This window comes from Moschus berezovskii, chromosome 27, assembly GCF_049115385.1.
Source record: "Moschus berezovskii isolate FMDL1 chromosome 27, NW_MosBer_1.0, whole genome shotgun sequence".
Classification (NCBI taxonomy): domain Eukaryota; kingdom Metazoa; phylum Chordata; class Mammalia; order Artiodactyla; family Moschidae; genus Moschus; species Moschus berezovskii.
In genome coordinates, this window is record NC_142486.1 from 6,350,047 (window position 1) to 6,364,990 (window position 14,944).

The 14,944-nt window shown below is 50.5% G+C and overlaps 1 protein-coding gene across 3 annotated transcripts; it reads right to left on the reverse strand.

The window, feature by feature from the left end:
• Window positions 1–19: 19 nt before the first annotated feature.
• On the reverse strand, window positions 20–10,889 carry ACTL6B (actin like 6B). 3 transcript variants are annotated; one of them, XM_055408946.2, is made up of 14 exons: window positions 10,865–10,889; window positions 10,345–10,421; window positions 10,002–10,167; window positions 9,601–9,701; window positions 5,644–5,741; window positions 4,903–4,997; window positions 4,731–4,837; window positions 3,944–4,033; window positions 3,714–3,775; window positions 3,484–3,598; window positions 3,295–3,375; window positions 3,092–3,187; window positions 2,820–2,906; window positions 20–100 (listed from the first exon to the last, which is right to left on the reverse strand). In XM_055408946.2, the coding sequence occupies exons 1-14, from the start codon at window positions 10,887–10,889 to the stop codon at window positions 20–22; spliced, it is 1,281 nt and encodes a 426-aa protein (XP_055264921.1). The 3 variants fall into 3 exon arrangements, with proteins under 3 accessions (XP_055264921.1, XP_088689088.1, XP_088689086.1); XM_088832962.1 differs by having other exon boundaries at window positions 2,820–3,020; XM_088832960.1 differs by having other exon boundaries at window positions 10,002–10,421.
• Between the last annotated feature and the right edge of the window lie 4,055 nt (window positions 10,890–14,944).

The following is a 14,944-nucleotide window of genomic DNA, read 5'->3' on the forward strand; positions in this document are numbered from 1 at the left end:
GGGTGGGGAGGGGGCGCCCTCAGGGGCACTTCCGCTCCACGCACTGCTTCCCGCCCTCTTCATATTCCTGCTTGGAGATCCACATTTGCTGGAAAGTGCCCTGGGTGGGTGGGGCGGGGGAGGGCGACATCAGCGGTCAGGGAGGCCCAGGAGGGAGGGAGAACAGGTTCCCCACACTCCACCCGTGGAGGCTCGGAATCCTCCCCCTCCCAAGCCCACGTTCCTCCCGCAACCACCAACTTGCCCCATCTCCCTGTCCCCTCCTTCGTATTCAGAGGGCGGATACACTCTTCATACCGTTCAATCGCCCAGGGCGGTTCAAGAGCTGGGAGGTGGACCTTCCAGCCAGCGAACCTGGGCTCCAACACTCCGTATCCCCTCTCCACAAGATACCCTGTCACTCCATCAGGCCTTACATGCCAAGTCTCCCTTCTTCCCAAGAAAAACCTTTCCTCCACCCTCCTCACCATTCCGACACCACCTAACATCAAGGTGGGGATGCTGTCTTTACTCTGGCACCCCACCCCCTCCCCCCGTTGAAATACGCCCCTTGAGGTCCTCCAGCCCTGCCACTTTAGACTGTACCATCTCTGTGATTACTTGCATCTTCCTGAAAGTTAGTGTGTGTCCCTGTTTCTGGACACACCTTCCTGGACCATGTCACCTCTCCCTTGGCTTCTGCTTACTGTGCCAAAGCCCCACCCTTCCCACCATCTCCAGTTTCCAATGCAGAGCTCCGTGCTGAGTTCCCAACCCAAATTCTCAACTGTCTTTCGGACACCTGGTCCTCAGTGTCTCCTGGAACATCACACACTCAACATGTCCATGACTGCCGTCACCATCTTTGCCCAGCCCTGCCTCAAACCTGCTTCTTTGGTCTTTCTTGCCTTCTACAGTTGCCCTGTCCAAATCCAGTGGCCCCTTGCCACGTAGAACACTTGAAATGCAGCTAGTCCAAGATGAAATGTGCTCTCGGTGTCAAATCTGCACTGGATATTGAAGACTAAATCCAGAGGATGTAAAACGTCTCAAATTTTATATTGATGACATATTGAAATGATAATACTGTGAATAAGTAAGTGTGTTAGTCACTCAGTCATGCCTGACTCTTTGTGAACCCATGGACTGCAGCCCACCAGGCTCCTCTGTCCATGAGATTCTCCAGGCAAGGATACTGGAGTGGGTCGCCATTTCCTTCTCCAGGGGATCTTCCCAACCCAGGGATCGAATCTGGGTCTCCTGCGCTGCAGGCAGATTCTTTACCAACTGAGCTACAAGGGAAGCCAATACTTTGAATATATTGGATTAAATACGATATATTCTTAAAACTTAACGTGTTTCTTTCGACTTTTAAAAAGTATGACTACTAAGCAATTTTAAATGACATACATGACTCATGTTACATTCCTCTCGGACAGCACTGCCAGCAGCCAGCATCCTGGGTCTCATCTTTGACCCCTTTCCTTTTTACCTCTCGTATCCAAACAGTGCCCACATTCTCAGTCAGACATCTGATAAACTCCCAACCCTCTCTCCCCCACATCTGCTCTGCCAGCCACCCCGGCCACAGTGGAGACCACGGTAACCCTCTCCACCCACTCTCTGCTCTGCAGCCCAGGTTGCGTGCTTAGTCGCTGAGTGGTATCCGACTCTGTGTGACCCCATGGACTGTAGCCTTCCAGGCTCCCCTGTCCACAGGGATTCTGCAGGCAAGAATACTAGAGTGGGTTGCCATGCCCTCCACCAGGGGATCTTCCCAACTCAGGGATCAAACCTAGGTCTCCTGAATTGCAGGCAGATTCTTTACCGTCTGTGCCACCAGGGAAGCCCAGGTGAGCTTCCTCAACTCTGACCCCACAGCATGTAACCCCTGCCTGTGGCCTTGCCTGACTCTCCCCTGAGGTCACACACCCTCTCTCCTGCTTTGCCTCCTAAGTTCTCAGTCTTCCACTTCAGCTTGAAGGCTCCTTTTGAGGCCCTTCCTGACCCCTGAATGAGATCAGGTCTTCCTTTGAAGGAACACTCCACGCGTTGTTGTGACCTCCTGTTTGATTTTCTTGGCTTCCTGACTGTCCCCATGCACAAAGGCAGGGACTAGGTCAGGCTGTCTGTCCAGGTGCACAGGAGGCTTGCCACAGCTGTGCAACTGACATTCTCCCAGCCCTGAGCTATCTTCAGGGGGTCAGCCTTCTGTCACTCTGACCCTTGCTTCTGTTCCTTTGGGGGCACCGCCTCTTAGCTGATATCCTCCTTGTCCTGTCATGACCCTGCTGTCCCCCTCTGTGTGGCTGACACCCGTCAGATGCAGTTTGCATCTTTACCTCTCTGCTCAGCATCTTGCCCCTGCCCCAGCAGCTGCTCCAGACTGAATTCCCCACCTATCGCCGCAGAACCACCCTGACTGCTGCCTTCGGTTTGTCTGTTGCTCACCACCCTATGCCCACTGCTATCCATTCCGTGACTCTAGGACAATAGAAAGAGCCTCCTGTCAAGGTCCCCTTGAATTCAGCCCATACCCCCATCCCCAAAGACTCATGTCAGACATAACCTTCCCAAACATGCCTGTGGCCATCAGATCACCTTGCCCCAAGCCTCTAGGGGCTCACCCTGGCACACAGACCACCACAATCTCATCCCAGCCAACCTGACCCGATTCCTGTCCTCCACTCCCTGCTTTGTGTCCTGAGGTCGCATTCACCTTTCTGGGAGCACTGACTGCCCTTTCATAAACAATGAGCAAAGGAGGTAGTAGGCAACGCGGTGGGGGCGGTCTAGATCTACCCCACATTCAGCACTAGGCCAGGGCCCTCCCCTCTCACCAGTGAGGCCAGGATGGAGCCCCCGATCCAGGGGCTGAACTTGCGCTCCATGGTGCTGTTGCTGGCGATGAGCTTCAGTCTCATGCTCTGGGAAGAAAGAAGGGTTGGGGGAAGCAGACACCTCGTTCTGGGAAGTGGGAAGGGACAGGCCTCGGAGTGGGGAGGCCATAGTGGGAAGGAGCCGCTTCGGTGGCCAGAATACTGTGTGGGAAGGAGGAAGGGCTTGGTGCTGAAGGGCTGGCCCAGGGCCCTGGCCGAGGGTGGGCTCCTACCGGTGGAGTCTTCTGAGAAAGCTCTCGATTGAGCCTGTCAGTGAAGCCTTGCAGGAGCGTGTTCCCCCCAGTGACGATGACGCTGCCGTAGAGGCCCTGAGAGCGAGGGAGGAGGAGTGAACAGTCAGGGCGCAGCCCCGCCCTGCCCCCCATGCCCCCGCTTCTCCTGGACCCCTCCACCCAGATGCAGGCTTGGGCCTCACCGGACGAATGTCAATGTCACACATGCCGATGCTGGTGGTCACCACGTGGCCCACGCCTAACATAGTGTTCCCTGACAGGCCCTGTGGAGAAAGGTGACTGGGCTTTGGGCCCTCTGTCCCCTCTCCCCAGACCCCTTTCACTCTTAGCTTCCCCCAGCCCTGGGACCCAGGGACCCCAGCCAGCCCCACCTTGACATTGGAGGGATCAAACAGGCCCTCAGGGATGCGGAGCCGCTCCGCACCGTAGTCTGTGTTGTAGCCGTTGGGCATCTCGTAGTGCACTGTGGGCATCTGCGCGGCCACCCTGCCCAGGGAGGAGTGAGATTCTGCTTGGGGTGCTCCCGAAGGACCAGAGGACCCCCCCGAGCCCCAGGCCTGCCCTCTTCCCACCCCCCACCCCAGCCGTGGGCCCCACTCACTGCTCATCGTAGGGAGAGTCTGAGACCTGCAGCACGGAGGCCTGGAAGTCCTGGATCACCTCCTAAGAGCCCAGGGACGTGGTGAAGGCTGGGCTGCCTTCTCAGGCCCCACCCCACGCCACCTGCAGGGCCGCCGTAGTCCCTCCCCTCTGCTCACGGTGGGGAAGGGCGGTGAGGGAGGGGTCGGGAGCTGGAGGGGTGGTTTCCTGGGACCCTCTCCAGTGCCTCACATTGCACATGTAGTTATGCCAGGACTTGGAAACCTGGGGTAACTTCTCTTTCTTCTTCCAGTTTGGGGGTGCGCCCTCCCGTACAGGCTCCTGTAGGGGCACAGCCTGCAATTGCCCTTCTCATCCCACACTGGCCCAACCTGCCCTGTCCACACCTGCCTCCCCAGCACTTGCCAGCTCTGCAGCTAATGGGCACCAGGTTCTCTGTTCTGTTGCCCAGAAAAGGTGTTTCTTCCCCTTCCCTATTAGAGGAGAAAGAATGGGGAGAGCCCACCCCACGGATGCTGTGCACGCAGTGGGTACAGATATCTAAAAGGCCTTGGTCAGAGAATGTCGAGGGCTTGGAGAATCCAGTAGGAAGTCAGACCTTAAGGAAACAGCCTTTTACTGAGCCATGTTCCACGTGGGGATCGCTTGCATGCAGCGTCTCATTTAATACTTGCGGCAGCCCTACATGCAATTTTTCCACTTTGCAGGGGAGGAAACTGAGGTTCAAGAGCTTTAGTCTCATGCTCTAGGTCACACAGTTCTGTGGCAGAAGCAGACCTTGAACCCGGGTCTATTGGAGCCCAGAAACCACCACACTGGCCCTCATGTACACATCCTTCTAGGAGTTGGCTGTGGGACCTTGGCCATGTCCCTCAGCCTGTCCAGATCTCTGATGCCTCAATTGCAAATTGAGGGCCCAGGATCCTCTTGGGGCCTGGCTGCTCTCCACCCTGACATCTGATGGGTCAGGGGGTTGACAGTCACAGGATCAGTGCCCAGGACATCCCAGAGGCTCCACCTTGGCTGCGATCATGTAAGGTGGGATGATGTCAATGGCCATTTCCTGGAAGAGCTCTCGGCACTGCATGGAGATGAAGTCCCCTGCCAGGGGTGACTTGACAATACCTGGAAAGGAGGGGGTGTCATTGCCTGGTCCCTCAAGGTGCCCCCGACCCCTATTGAGGCCCCACCTTGCTGCAGGACGTAGCCATCATGCACTGGAATGGCTGTCGTGTGGGTGGCCCCACTGTCCAGCACCAGACCTGTGGAGCGTCCATTTGCAAAGCTGGTATGGGAGGGGTAGGTCAAAGAGCCAGCAGCAGTGACCAAGGAGGCTGGAAGCTGATCTAACCTACTCTCTACTCTCCTAGGTCCAGCCCAATCCCAGTCTGCAAATCTCTCCTTCTGATTTGTGACCCATTTGCTAGAGAAAGGCAGCTGAGACCCTTTGCCACTTTTTTCTTGTCTGAATCACACTTTCTTCCTCGATTCCTTCCTTCTGAATATCCAGCCTCTCTTTTTAGTCTTAGTTCTATGTCCCATGGGATCCCTGAAATGAGGGTCTATATAGCCCCAGTGCCTGGCACAGGGTACAAGGTAAAGCTGATCTTTTTAGAAAAATAAATGGGAAGGGAACATCTCAGTGTCATATACCCTTCCCTTTCTCCAGCCCCAGCCCCTGTTGTCTACTTGTCCCAACTCTCCACGCTAAGCCTGATCCAAGGAATGGGAAAGGACCACTGGTCTGGCCACCCCAAGATACAAAGCACTCAGCTCCCAAGGGCTCTTCGCATTAATGGGGCTTGGGGGTGGGGGGGTGTCTGCCCATCCAGGATATTTATCTCCATAGAATCAGGCCCAGCCTTCCTCTCAGTGCACCGCAAACTCCACCCTGACTCCATTCTCACAGAGCAGCTTAACCCAGAGGATACGCAGTAAGCACAGCTGTCTTGCATAAGAAGAAAGCAGGAATGTTGTACTGCTCAAACATCAGCTCTGTCAGCTTCTCCCGTTTGGCCCGTGTGTTCCACTGGGGAGAAAGTGCAAGAGGGGATGTTTCAGGAAATGAAAGGCACCAATCTATGTATACACCTTCCACATACACAGACCTGTTTTGCACTGAGGACAGAGCTCAGGTCCCCTGACCCTCATAGGTCTTTAGAATGTTGAAACTATAAAGAATTTGAAATATCACAATTAAAACCCAACTGAAGAAAATAAAACTCAGAGAAGGAAGTTGGCCAAGATCACACAGAAAGCTCTTGGTAGAGCTGGGTCTAGAGTCACAGTCTCTTGACTCCTAGCCCAGGGCTTTCTATTGTGTAATACACACTTCAGGCCAACCCCCACCCCCCAAGACCCCAGTATATCCCTCTTTCCCACTCGAATCCTCTCAGAGATAAGAAATCTGAAAAAGGACCTCTTTCTGGGTAAAACTGTTGGATTGAATACAAACATTTACTTTTATTCTCTCCCAGGCTACACAGGCAGTCGTGTTTGACTCTTTGTGACCCCATGGATTGTAGCCTACAAGTTTCTTCATTCATGGGATTTTCCAGGCAAGAATACTGGAGTGGGTTGGCATTTCCTTCTTTAGGGGAATCTTTCTGACCCAGGGATTGAACCTGCAACTCTTTAAGTCTCCTGCATTACCACTAGTGCCACTTGGGAAGCCCTTATTCCCTCCCAAGATCCCAGAAAAATTATGATAAAGGGAGAATTAAAAAAGAAGAAAACCATAAACCCACAAAAGCCAACAGGCACATAAAAAGATGCTCAACATTTTTGGCCATTAGGGAAATGCAAATCAAAAGCACAATGAGGGACTTCCCTCATGGTCCAGTGGCTAAGACTCTGAACTTCCAATGCAGGGGACCTGGATTCCATCCCTGGTCAGAGAAGTAGATTCCACGTGCCACAACTAAAGATCCCACATGTTGTAACATGTGCTACAACTAAGATCTGACACAGCCAAAAAGATAAATATTTTTTAAAGATAAATAAAAAGTAACATTCATGGGACAGGAAAGAGCTCCTGGAAAATAAAAATAGAGGAGCAGAAAGTAAAAGCTTTATAGAAGAGTTGAAAAATAAATTGAGGGACTATCTTGAAAATTAGAAGAAAGAGATACATAAAATATAACAGATGAAAACATTAGAAGAAGACCAGTTTAGGAGGTACAAAATCCAAATAATAGGATTTCCTAAGAGAGAACAGAGAAAATTGAAATAAGTAAATCAACAAATAAGTAATTAAATTTTTAATTGAATTGAAAGACATAAGTTTCCAAATTAAAGAGACACATTGAGTGTCCAGAGACACATTGACTATGCCAAAGCCTTTGACTGTGTGGATCATAACAAACTGTGGAAAGTTCTGAAAGAGATGGGAATACCAGACCATCTGACCTGCCTCTTGATAAACCTGTATGCAGGTCAGGAAGCAACAGCTAGAACTGGACGTGGAACAACAGACTGGTTCCAAATAGGAAAAGGAGTACGTCAAGGCTGTATATTGTCACCCTGCTTATTTAACTTCTATGCAGAGTACATCATGAGGAACACTGGGCTGGAAGAAGCATAAGTTGGAATCAAGATTACCAGGAGAAATATCAATAACCTCAGATATGCAGATGACACCACCCTTATGGCAGAAAGTGAAGAGGAACTAAAAAGCCTCTTGATGAAAGTAAAAGAGGAGAGTGAAAAAGTTGGCTTGAAGCTCAACATTCAGAAAACAAAGATCATGGCATCTGGTCCCATCACTTCATGGGAAATAGATGGGGAAACAGTGGAAACAATGTCAGACTTTATTTTTTGGGGCTCCAAAATCACTGTGGATGCTGATTGCAGCCATGAAATTAAAAGATGCTTACTCCTTGGAAGGAAAGTTATGACCAACCTAGATAGCATATTAAAAAGCAGAGGCATTACTTTGCCAACCAAGGTCCGTCTAGTCAAAGCTATGGTTTTTCCAGTGGTAATGTATGGATGTGAGAGTTGGACTGTGAAGAAAGCTGAGCGCCGAAGAATTGATGCTTTTGAACTGTGGTGTTGGAGAAAACTCTTGAGAGTTCCTTGGACTGCAAGGAGATCCAGCCAGTCCGTTCTAAAGGAGATCAATCCTGGGTGTTCATTGGAAGGACTGATGCTGAAGCTGAAGCTCCAATACTTTGGCCACCTCATTTGAAGAGCTGACTCACTGGAAAATACTCTGATGCTGGGAGGGATTGGGGACAGGAGGAGAAGGGGACGACAGAGAATGAGACGGCTGGATGGCATCACCGACTCAATGGAGGTGAGTTGGAGTGAACTCCGGGAGTTGGTGATGGACAGGGAGGCCCGGCGTGCTGTGATTCATGGGGTCACTTTAGAGTAACTGAACTGAACTGATTGAGTGTCCAGAGCCATGAACAAAAATAAACCAATATAATATTGTGAAACTGTAAAACACTGAGGACAAAGTGAAAATTTTATAAACTCTAAGAAACAAAAATAAGTTACATCAAAAGATCAGGAAATAAATGACCTTGGCTTTCTTGATGGCAACAGTAGATGTTGGAAGACATTGAAGAAGTGCCTTCAAGATTCCATAAAAAGGGATTTCCCTGGCGATCCGGTGGCTAAGACTCTGCACTCCCAATGCAGGGGGCCTGGGTTCTGTCTCCGGTAAACGCATGCCACAACAAAGACTGAAGATTCCATGTGGCGCAACCAAGACCTAGCACAGCCAAGTAAATAACTTTTTAATGAAAGAGTTCCAAAGAGAAGTTATTTCCAGCCTGGAGTGTTATACCTAGCTAAAGTATACATCCAAGGTTAGACGTGCAGAGTCTCAAAAATGTTACTTCTTATGTCCTTTCTATAGCAATTACTGGCAGATGTGCTCCATGAACACAAGGGGGGAAAATAAAGAAAAGAGTCATGATTCACAGGAAACAGGACTTGTACAGGAGAGAGGTGCGGTGTTTCCTTAAGATGAAGGTGAAGGGAGATGTCAGGATTATAGCGACACCTTCTGCATAGAAGCTAACTAGTCTAAAACAGATCTGGTCAGTAGGCTCCCGGAGAGATTTCTTGATGATGAAATTGATGGAACACCTAAAGCAATTAATGTCTTGAGGAAAGATAAAGATAACTGATGAATAATTTCAGGTCACATTATTAAGTAGATAGAAAATGAAGAAAAACAGAAACAAAGAAAATTTTCAGTGATAGAGAAAACAAATAATCGCACAAGAGAGGAAAATAAGCCATAGTTTATTGCCTGTCTCAGACCTGATTAGCATACATAATAATAAGAGTATAAATACTGAATCTTAAAAAAACAAACAAACCCTAAACTGCACCAGTACTTCAAGTAAGAAAAAATGTGTGTGGTGTGGGTTGGGGAGGAAAGAGAGCTAAGTGCTCATTTTCTATAGTGGGAAATCCATAGATAATACCTAGAGCTAAAAAGATTCACAGTCAGTGATTTATGATATTTAGAGATATAAAAGGTAATGGCAAAAATAAAAATAAAAAAGCTAAAAGAGAGAAAAGCAATTGTCTCTGGAAAAGGGATAATAGAAGGAGGAGGCTATGCATGGCAGTTTATAAATAAAATTGATTCTATATAGATGTATATAACATCGACCAAAAACTTCAGTTAAAAGGTCACACAGGGACTTGGGGGTGAGGCAGCATGTGAGGATGGCTGGGGGAAAGGCAAGTGGAGAGAGCAGAAGAGAAGGAGGCATGGAGACTAACACAGGAAGGAAGGAAAGTGGTTGAACCCGACAGAGTTGGAAGGAAAGTTTGAAAAGCAAAGAAAGACGAGTGATTAATGGCTTGAGGAGAGGTGTATGGCCCTCCCCAGGGCTGGACTAGGGTCTGGACTACGCACTTACCGGGGCCTCTGACATGAGCACTGGGTGCAGGTTTGGCTCAGACTTGACATGCTTGCTGTAGGTGTGATCCAGGATTGCACGGAAGCACTCCCAGTCCTCAACTGGGGCCAGGACACCAGTGGAGAGATGAGGGTGGGCAGGCAGGGGTCCAGAAACAGGAAGGAAGGAGGGAAGCCAAGTCCAGGGGAGAGGAAGTGAGACAAGGTCCAGCAGAAATCCCCCCTTTCCCAGGAATCTGGTGGCCCCTTGTGAGAAACCAGGAAGCTTTGGGAAGGAGTGAGGGCATCCCTGGGACTTGGGCAGCTGCAAGGAATACTCCGTGAATGTGGGATCCTGTGCCCCGGGTTGTGGGGTGTTGGGCTCTGGGTCTGTGTCAGGAGCCGGTAGCGGGGGCCCCATACTCATGCCATTCTTGAGGGGAGACATGACTTCCGCTCCATCTCGAGGCACGTGGAGGGCGTTGGTGTCGATGTGAAAGATTTTCCCTTTCTTCTCTTTCTCCCCCTCCAACTCCAGCCCGCCCCCCTCCTCCGCGGCCAGCAGCCCCACAGTGGTGGGGAAGTCAGCCTGGAGCGGGGCATGGACAGGAGAGAAAGCCATATCTTGCACGGCCCTCAGCCCACCCCCTGGGTTTACTCCCACATTCCCGCTCACTAGAGCTTTTCTATGGGCGCCGAGAGCCCTGGATGACTGAGAAGCCTGGAGGGGAGCCTTAGGATTTGGGCAGGGGGCTGGAAGGCTCACCTTGGGGCAGTCCTCCCCAGCGTACCCAGCGCGGACTGAGAAGGAGCCAATGTCAAAGACCAGCGCCCCCACCTCATCTGTGCGGGAGACAAACTTGTGAGGGGTTATCTCCCAAACTCTTTCTCCATGGATTGCTCCGAGAGGAGATCCGGGCAGAGCCACCTTCAACCCGGAAGGGTCAGGTGGGAGCTCGGCCAGGAGTTCAGGGTCCTGGGATGGGAGATCAAGACTCCAAAGTCCCTTTCTGCCCAGTGGCCCTGTTCAGGCCACTCTCCTTGCCTGGTTAGGGGCCGGGCGGAGACGGGTTGAATGGTGGAGAGGTTGGGCCGGGTACGCGCAAGCATTCCGAGGAGGGTCGAAGGTTGGAGTGATGCAGGACCCAAACCCGGGGCTGGACCCGCTCGAGCGCAGAGGTGACAGGCCCCAGGGTGCCCAGAGCTTGGGTTGCGTGGGTTCGGGGCGCTGGGATTCGGGTGAGGCCGCGCCGGGCTGGAGATCCCGAAGCCCGAGGCTCGCTCACCTCCGCCGTAGACGCCCCCGCTCATAGTGCCCTCTCAGCGCTGCTCGCGGCCCGTGGGCGGCGGCAGGATCAGCACCGAGGCGGCCGGACAGCTCCCGGGATCCCGGGCGGGGCGGGGCACGGGACGGCCAATCGGGAGGCCAGGTCCCCCGCCCCCAACAGCGCCGCCGATTGGCTGAGAGGCGAGACAATAACTCGGCCGGGGGCCGCTGCTTTAAAGGGCCAGACACCTCAACCTTAGGTGGCGGGGAGGGGATTGAGGGGAGAGAAGACGTCGAGGCTGGTCCTAAGGGACAGGCTGGAAGAGAGCAGGACTACACAAGAGATTCCTTGTCCATTCGAAGACCTGCGGAGTGATTGAAGGGGCCCTTGCTCCCTTACTTTTAAAAATGGGATCTAGGAGACAGCGCCATACTCTTGGAGACGTGGCCTTTCTCAGGCTCCTGAGCAAGGTTCTGCCATACCCAGGACTGAATGAAATCTCGGGGAGACGAAGGGAAAGGAAGAAGAGAGGGAGAGGTACGGGAGGGGGTGTGTCTCCATTTTCTCCCTGTTTCTTTCCATCCTTGTCTTTCTGATGGCCCCTCTTTTCCTCCTTGGTCCCTGTTGGCCGTATACATACACACATGTACACACATGGCTCTCAGCTAACATTCACCTCTCTTTCATCTGTTTTTCTCAGGAGTTATTTATCAAGCAAGTAGGTTTTCCCCTAGTAGGCTACTAAGTCCTTCTGGGCTTCCAGTATGAGGCCACCTCCACAGCAGTTTTGACAGAGAAGGGGGAAGGAGCAGTTCTGACAGCCTGGCTCAGCTGAGAGACTCTTATGTGAGCATGTGAGTAGGTGTGTGTCTGTATGTATGTGTTTGAGTGTGTCAGCATATGTGAGCACATGCATGTGTGTGTTAGTCATTTTCAGTCATGTCCAACTCTCTGTGGCTCCGTGGACTGTAGCCCTCTAGTTTCCTCTGTCCATGGGATTCTCCAGGCAAGAATACTGGAGTGGGTTGCCATTCCCTTCTCCAGGGGATCTTCCGGACCCAGGGATTGAAGCTGGGTCTCCTGCACTGCAGGCAGGTTCTTTACCGCCAGAGCTACCAGGGAAGCCCTTGAGCACATGCACTTGTGTGTACATATGTGCATATGAATACATGCTTGTGTTGGGAGCACTCCCACCTACTTGTTTAGTGGTGAGTGGAGCATTAAGACCAGAGATAGCAGAGGAAGAGGATTCTGTGTGATGCCTGAATGCCCCTGAAGTTCTCTGCTTACCAGATACTCACTCTATAAGGGCTCCACCCTTCCTTAGCCAGAGGACAGATGGTTTGAGCTGGCTCATCCATTATCCACTGGCGACAGTGGCATTTCACATTCCCAGGGCTGGTTCTGAGTCTGGACCTGGCTCCCCCGACTGGAGGCTTCGGTGGGAGGGGTGAGCTGACTCAGGAGCTGGGAAACTGAAATAGTCCAAAGTGAGCCTAGGGTCAGTCATCCACCTCTATAAACTGTGGTCTGGATGAACTGGAACAGGCCCTTACTTAACCTCTCAGCGCCTCATTTCTTCATCTTTCAAAATGCTGAGGTGAGAATTAAAGGAAGACACTGGATAAGAAGTGATTCTGTTCATGGCCTGCACCTCTCCTTTTGGTTGTCATTGAATGATGCTGCTTCACTTCCCCTTTAAATTCATCTTGTCAGTTTCCACTATTCCCTCCCCTATCCCAGTATGGACCTCAGATTCAGAAACTGTCCCAGTCAGGGGAAACTTTACTGATCATGGAAATAAGGCTGAGATTTTATTGGGATTTTCCCAGATACAAGAAGGGCTCTATCTTGGGTCACACAGTTCACTGCGGCAGAGCCAGGACTAGAACTCACCTCTCTCATCAGCCAGTTGACAGATGATTCTGTGTCCCCTGCACCTTTCACTGTCCCCATCTGTAGGACAGCTGGAGGTGAGGACTCAATCCGATGCTAGAATCAAGCTCCTGGCTTGATTCACTCCTGGCTAAGTGCTAGGGATACAGGACTATTCAGCAAACAATGGGTCTTAAGAAAATCCCTGGGTGTTTTTGAGGCTTCAATATTATCATCCACATATTCATAGAAATCTATAGTCTATCTAGTAAGGTGACTTTTCCTTTCATGGTTGGTACAAAAGCTACAGTGAACTACAGGGCTAGACTTATCTCCCAGTCAACTGTGGCCAATTTTCATTTGTCAGAGGATCTGATGTGATATTCTATTGCATGATGCAAGTGGTTAAAGTAAAGTTTATTAATGTATTTCATCCATCCATTCATTCATTCAACAAACATCCTTTATGCCTATAGTGTGCCAGGCATTGTGCAAGCTATGGGAATACCAAGGTGCATAAAATATATCCCCGCTCTCAAGGAGTTTTAGTGCAATGGGGATCTCAGACATGAATGAAAATGCAGTGAAATGGAGGCTCAGAGGAGGGAGGGGCTCCCTGTCTCTGAGAGACCAGGGAGACTTCCAAAAGTGAAGTTTGAGCTGAACTGTGAAGGATAAATAGGGGTCACTGGTGAACAGGGTGGAAAAGGTCTTCTGCCCAGAGAACACTTTGAGCAAAGGTCTAGGGAGGTGGACATTTCTGACATATGTGGAAATAGGAGAGTTGGATGTGAGCTGGTGGCAGAGACCAGTGTCAGGGGAAGATGAAACTACAAGAATAGTCAAAGACCAACACATTCATCCCTGAACTCTATTTTTACTTAGCAAATACAGAGCATCTGCTATGTGCCAGGCACTGTTATAAATGCTTTACAAATATTAAGTAATTTAACCCTTATAATGATCCAATCATCATTCTCATTTTGCAGGGGAAACAGAGGCATGGAGATGTGACTGGCCCAAAGTCACTCAGCTGGTAAAGGGACAGAGCTGAGATTTTATATATATATTTGGCTATGCCAGGTCTTAGTTGGGGCACTCAGGATCCTTTTTTTTCCTTTCTAGTTGCAGCATGCAAACTCTTAGGTGTGGCATGTGGGATCTAGTTCCCCAACCAGGGATCGAACCCCAGTCTCCTGCATGGGAGCTCAGGGTCTTAGCTACTGGACCAGAGTTGAAATTTGAACTGTGGTATGTGAAGAGTATTGATCCTGGGAAAAATGTTGCCATGCTTCTCTTCATTTCTTAGATGTTCGATGTTCTCCAGGTATCTGATAGGCACTGGGAATAAAATGACTCACATAACTTCATGTGACTCTCACTGAGTTTAATGTCTGTTTTGGAAGATGGATGATTAAATGATTAGCTCAATAAAGTCATCTAACAGTTCTCACATTGGCTAAACCTGAGCAGCTACTAATGACAACAAAGGTGGTAGGGTCATGACCCCTACGCCCCACACCTTGGACATGATTTGGCATTTTGTGAGGGTCTGTTCATTGCTTGGTGAGCTCTCACCCAGTCCTCTGCCAGACAAACCAAGTGCCCTGGCTTCCCAGGGAGCCCCTAGTGCAGGTGGCAAGTGCCCAGAAAGAAGCAGTCCAGTGAAGGCTGCAACAGGCATGGAGCCAGCATTGCAGTGGGGCACAAAAAACGGTGTAGTCAGGAAGGCAATATTTAAACTAAGAATGAGAAAGTGAAAAATTTCCCAGTTGACAAGGAAGTGGAAGGGGAGTCGGGGTGGAAGGCATTCTTAGTACACAGGACAAGCCCCAGCCTATGTGTCTTGCAAAGAAGTCTGGCCCTTCTCATGGAGTCAGTGGGGAACTACCACATGGTTTACATGTGTGTGTGTATGTGTGTATAATTTTTATTTATGTATGTATTTTGGCTGCTCCGGGTCTTTGTTGCAGCACATTACTTCGTTGCTGCATGGGCTTTCTCTAGTTGTAGTACGCAGGCTTCTCCAGTTGCGGAGTGCAGGCTCTAGGGCGTGTGGGCTTCAGTAGTTGCCACATATGGGCTCAGGAGTTGTGGTGCACAGGCTCAGGTGCCTGGCGGCATGTGGAATCTTTAGTTCCCGGACCAGGGAGTGAACCTGTGTTTCTTGCATTGGCCGCAGATTCTTAACCACTGGACCCTGCGTGGTTCTGAACGGCAAAG

What these genes read in the sequence shown, in the direction of transcription:
- ACTL6B (XM_088832960.1), bottom strand. Translation starts at nt 10,889, where the DNA reads ATGAGCGGGGGCGTCTACGGCGGAG. An exon ending in AAGACAGCTGTGCTTACTGC is followed by an intron (nt 4,998 to 5,643) that starts GTATCCTCTGGG and finishes CTCCCATACCAG; the next exon opens with CTTTGCAAATGGACGCTCCA. An exon ending in GTGACATTGACATTCGTCCG is followed by an intron (nt 3,188 to 3,294) that starts GTGAGGCCCAAG and finishes CCTCGCTCTCAG; the next exon opens with GGCCTCTACGGCAGCGTCAT.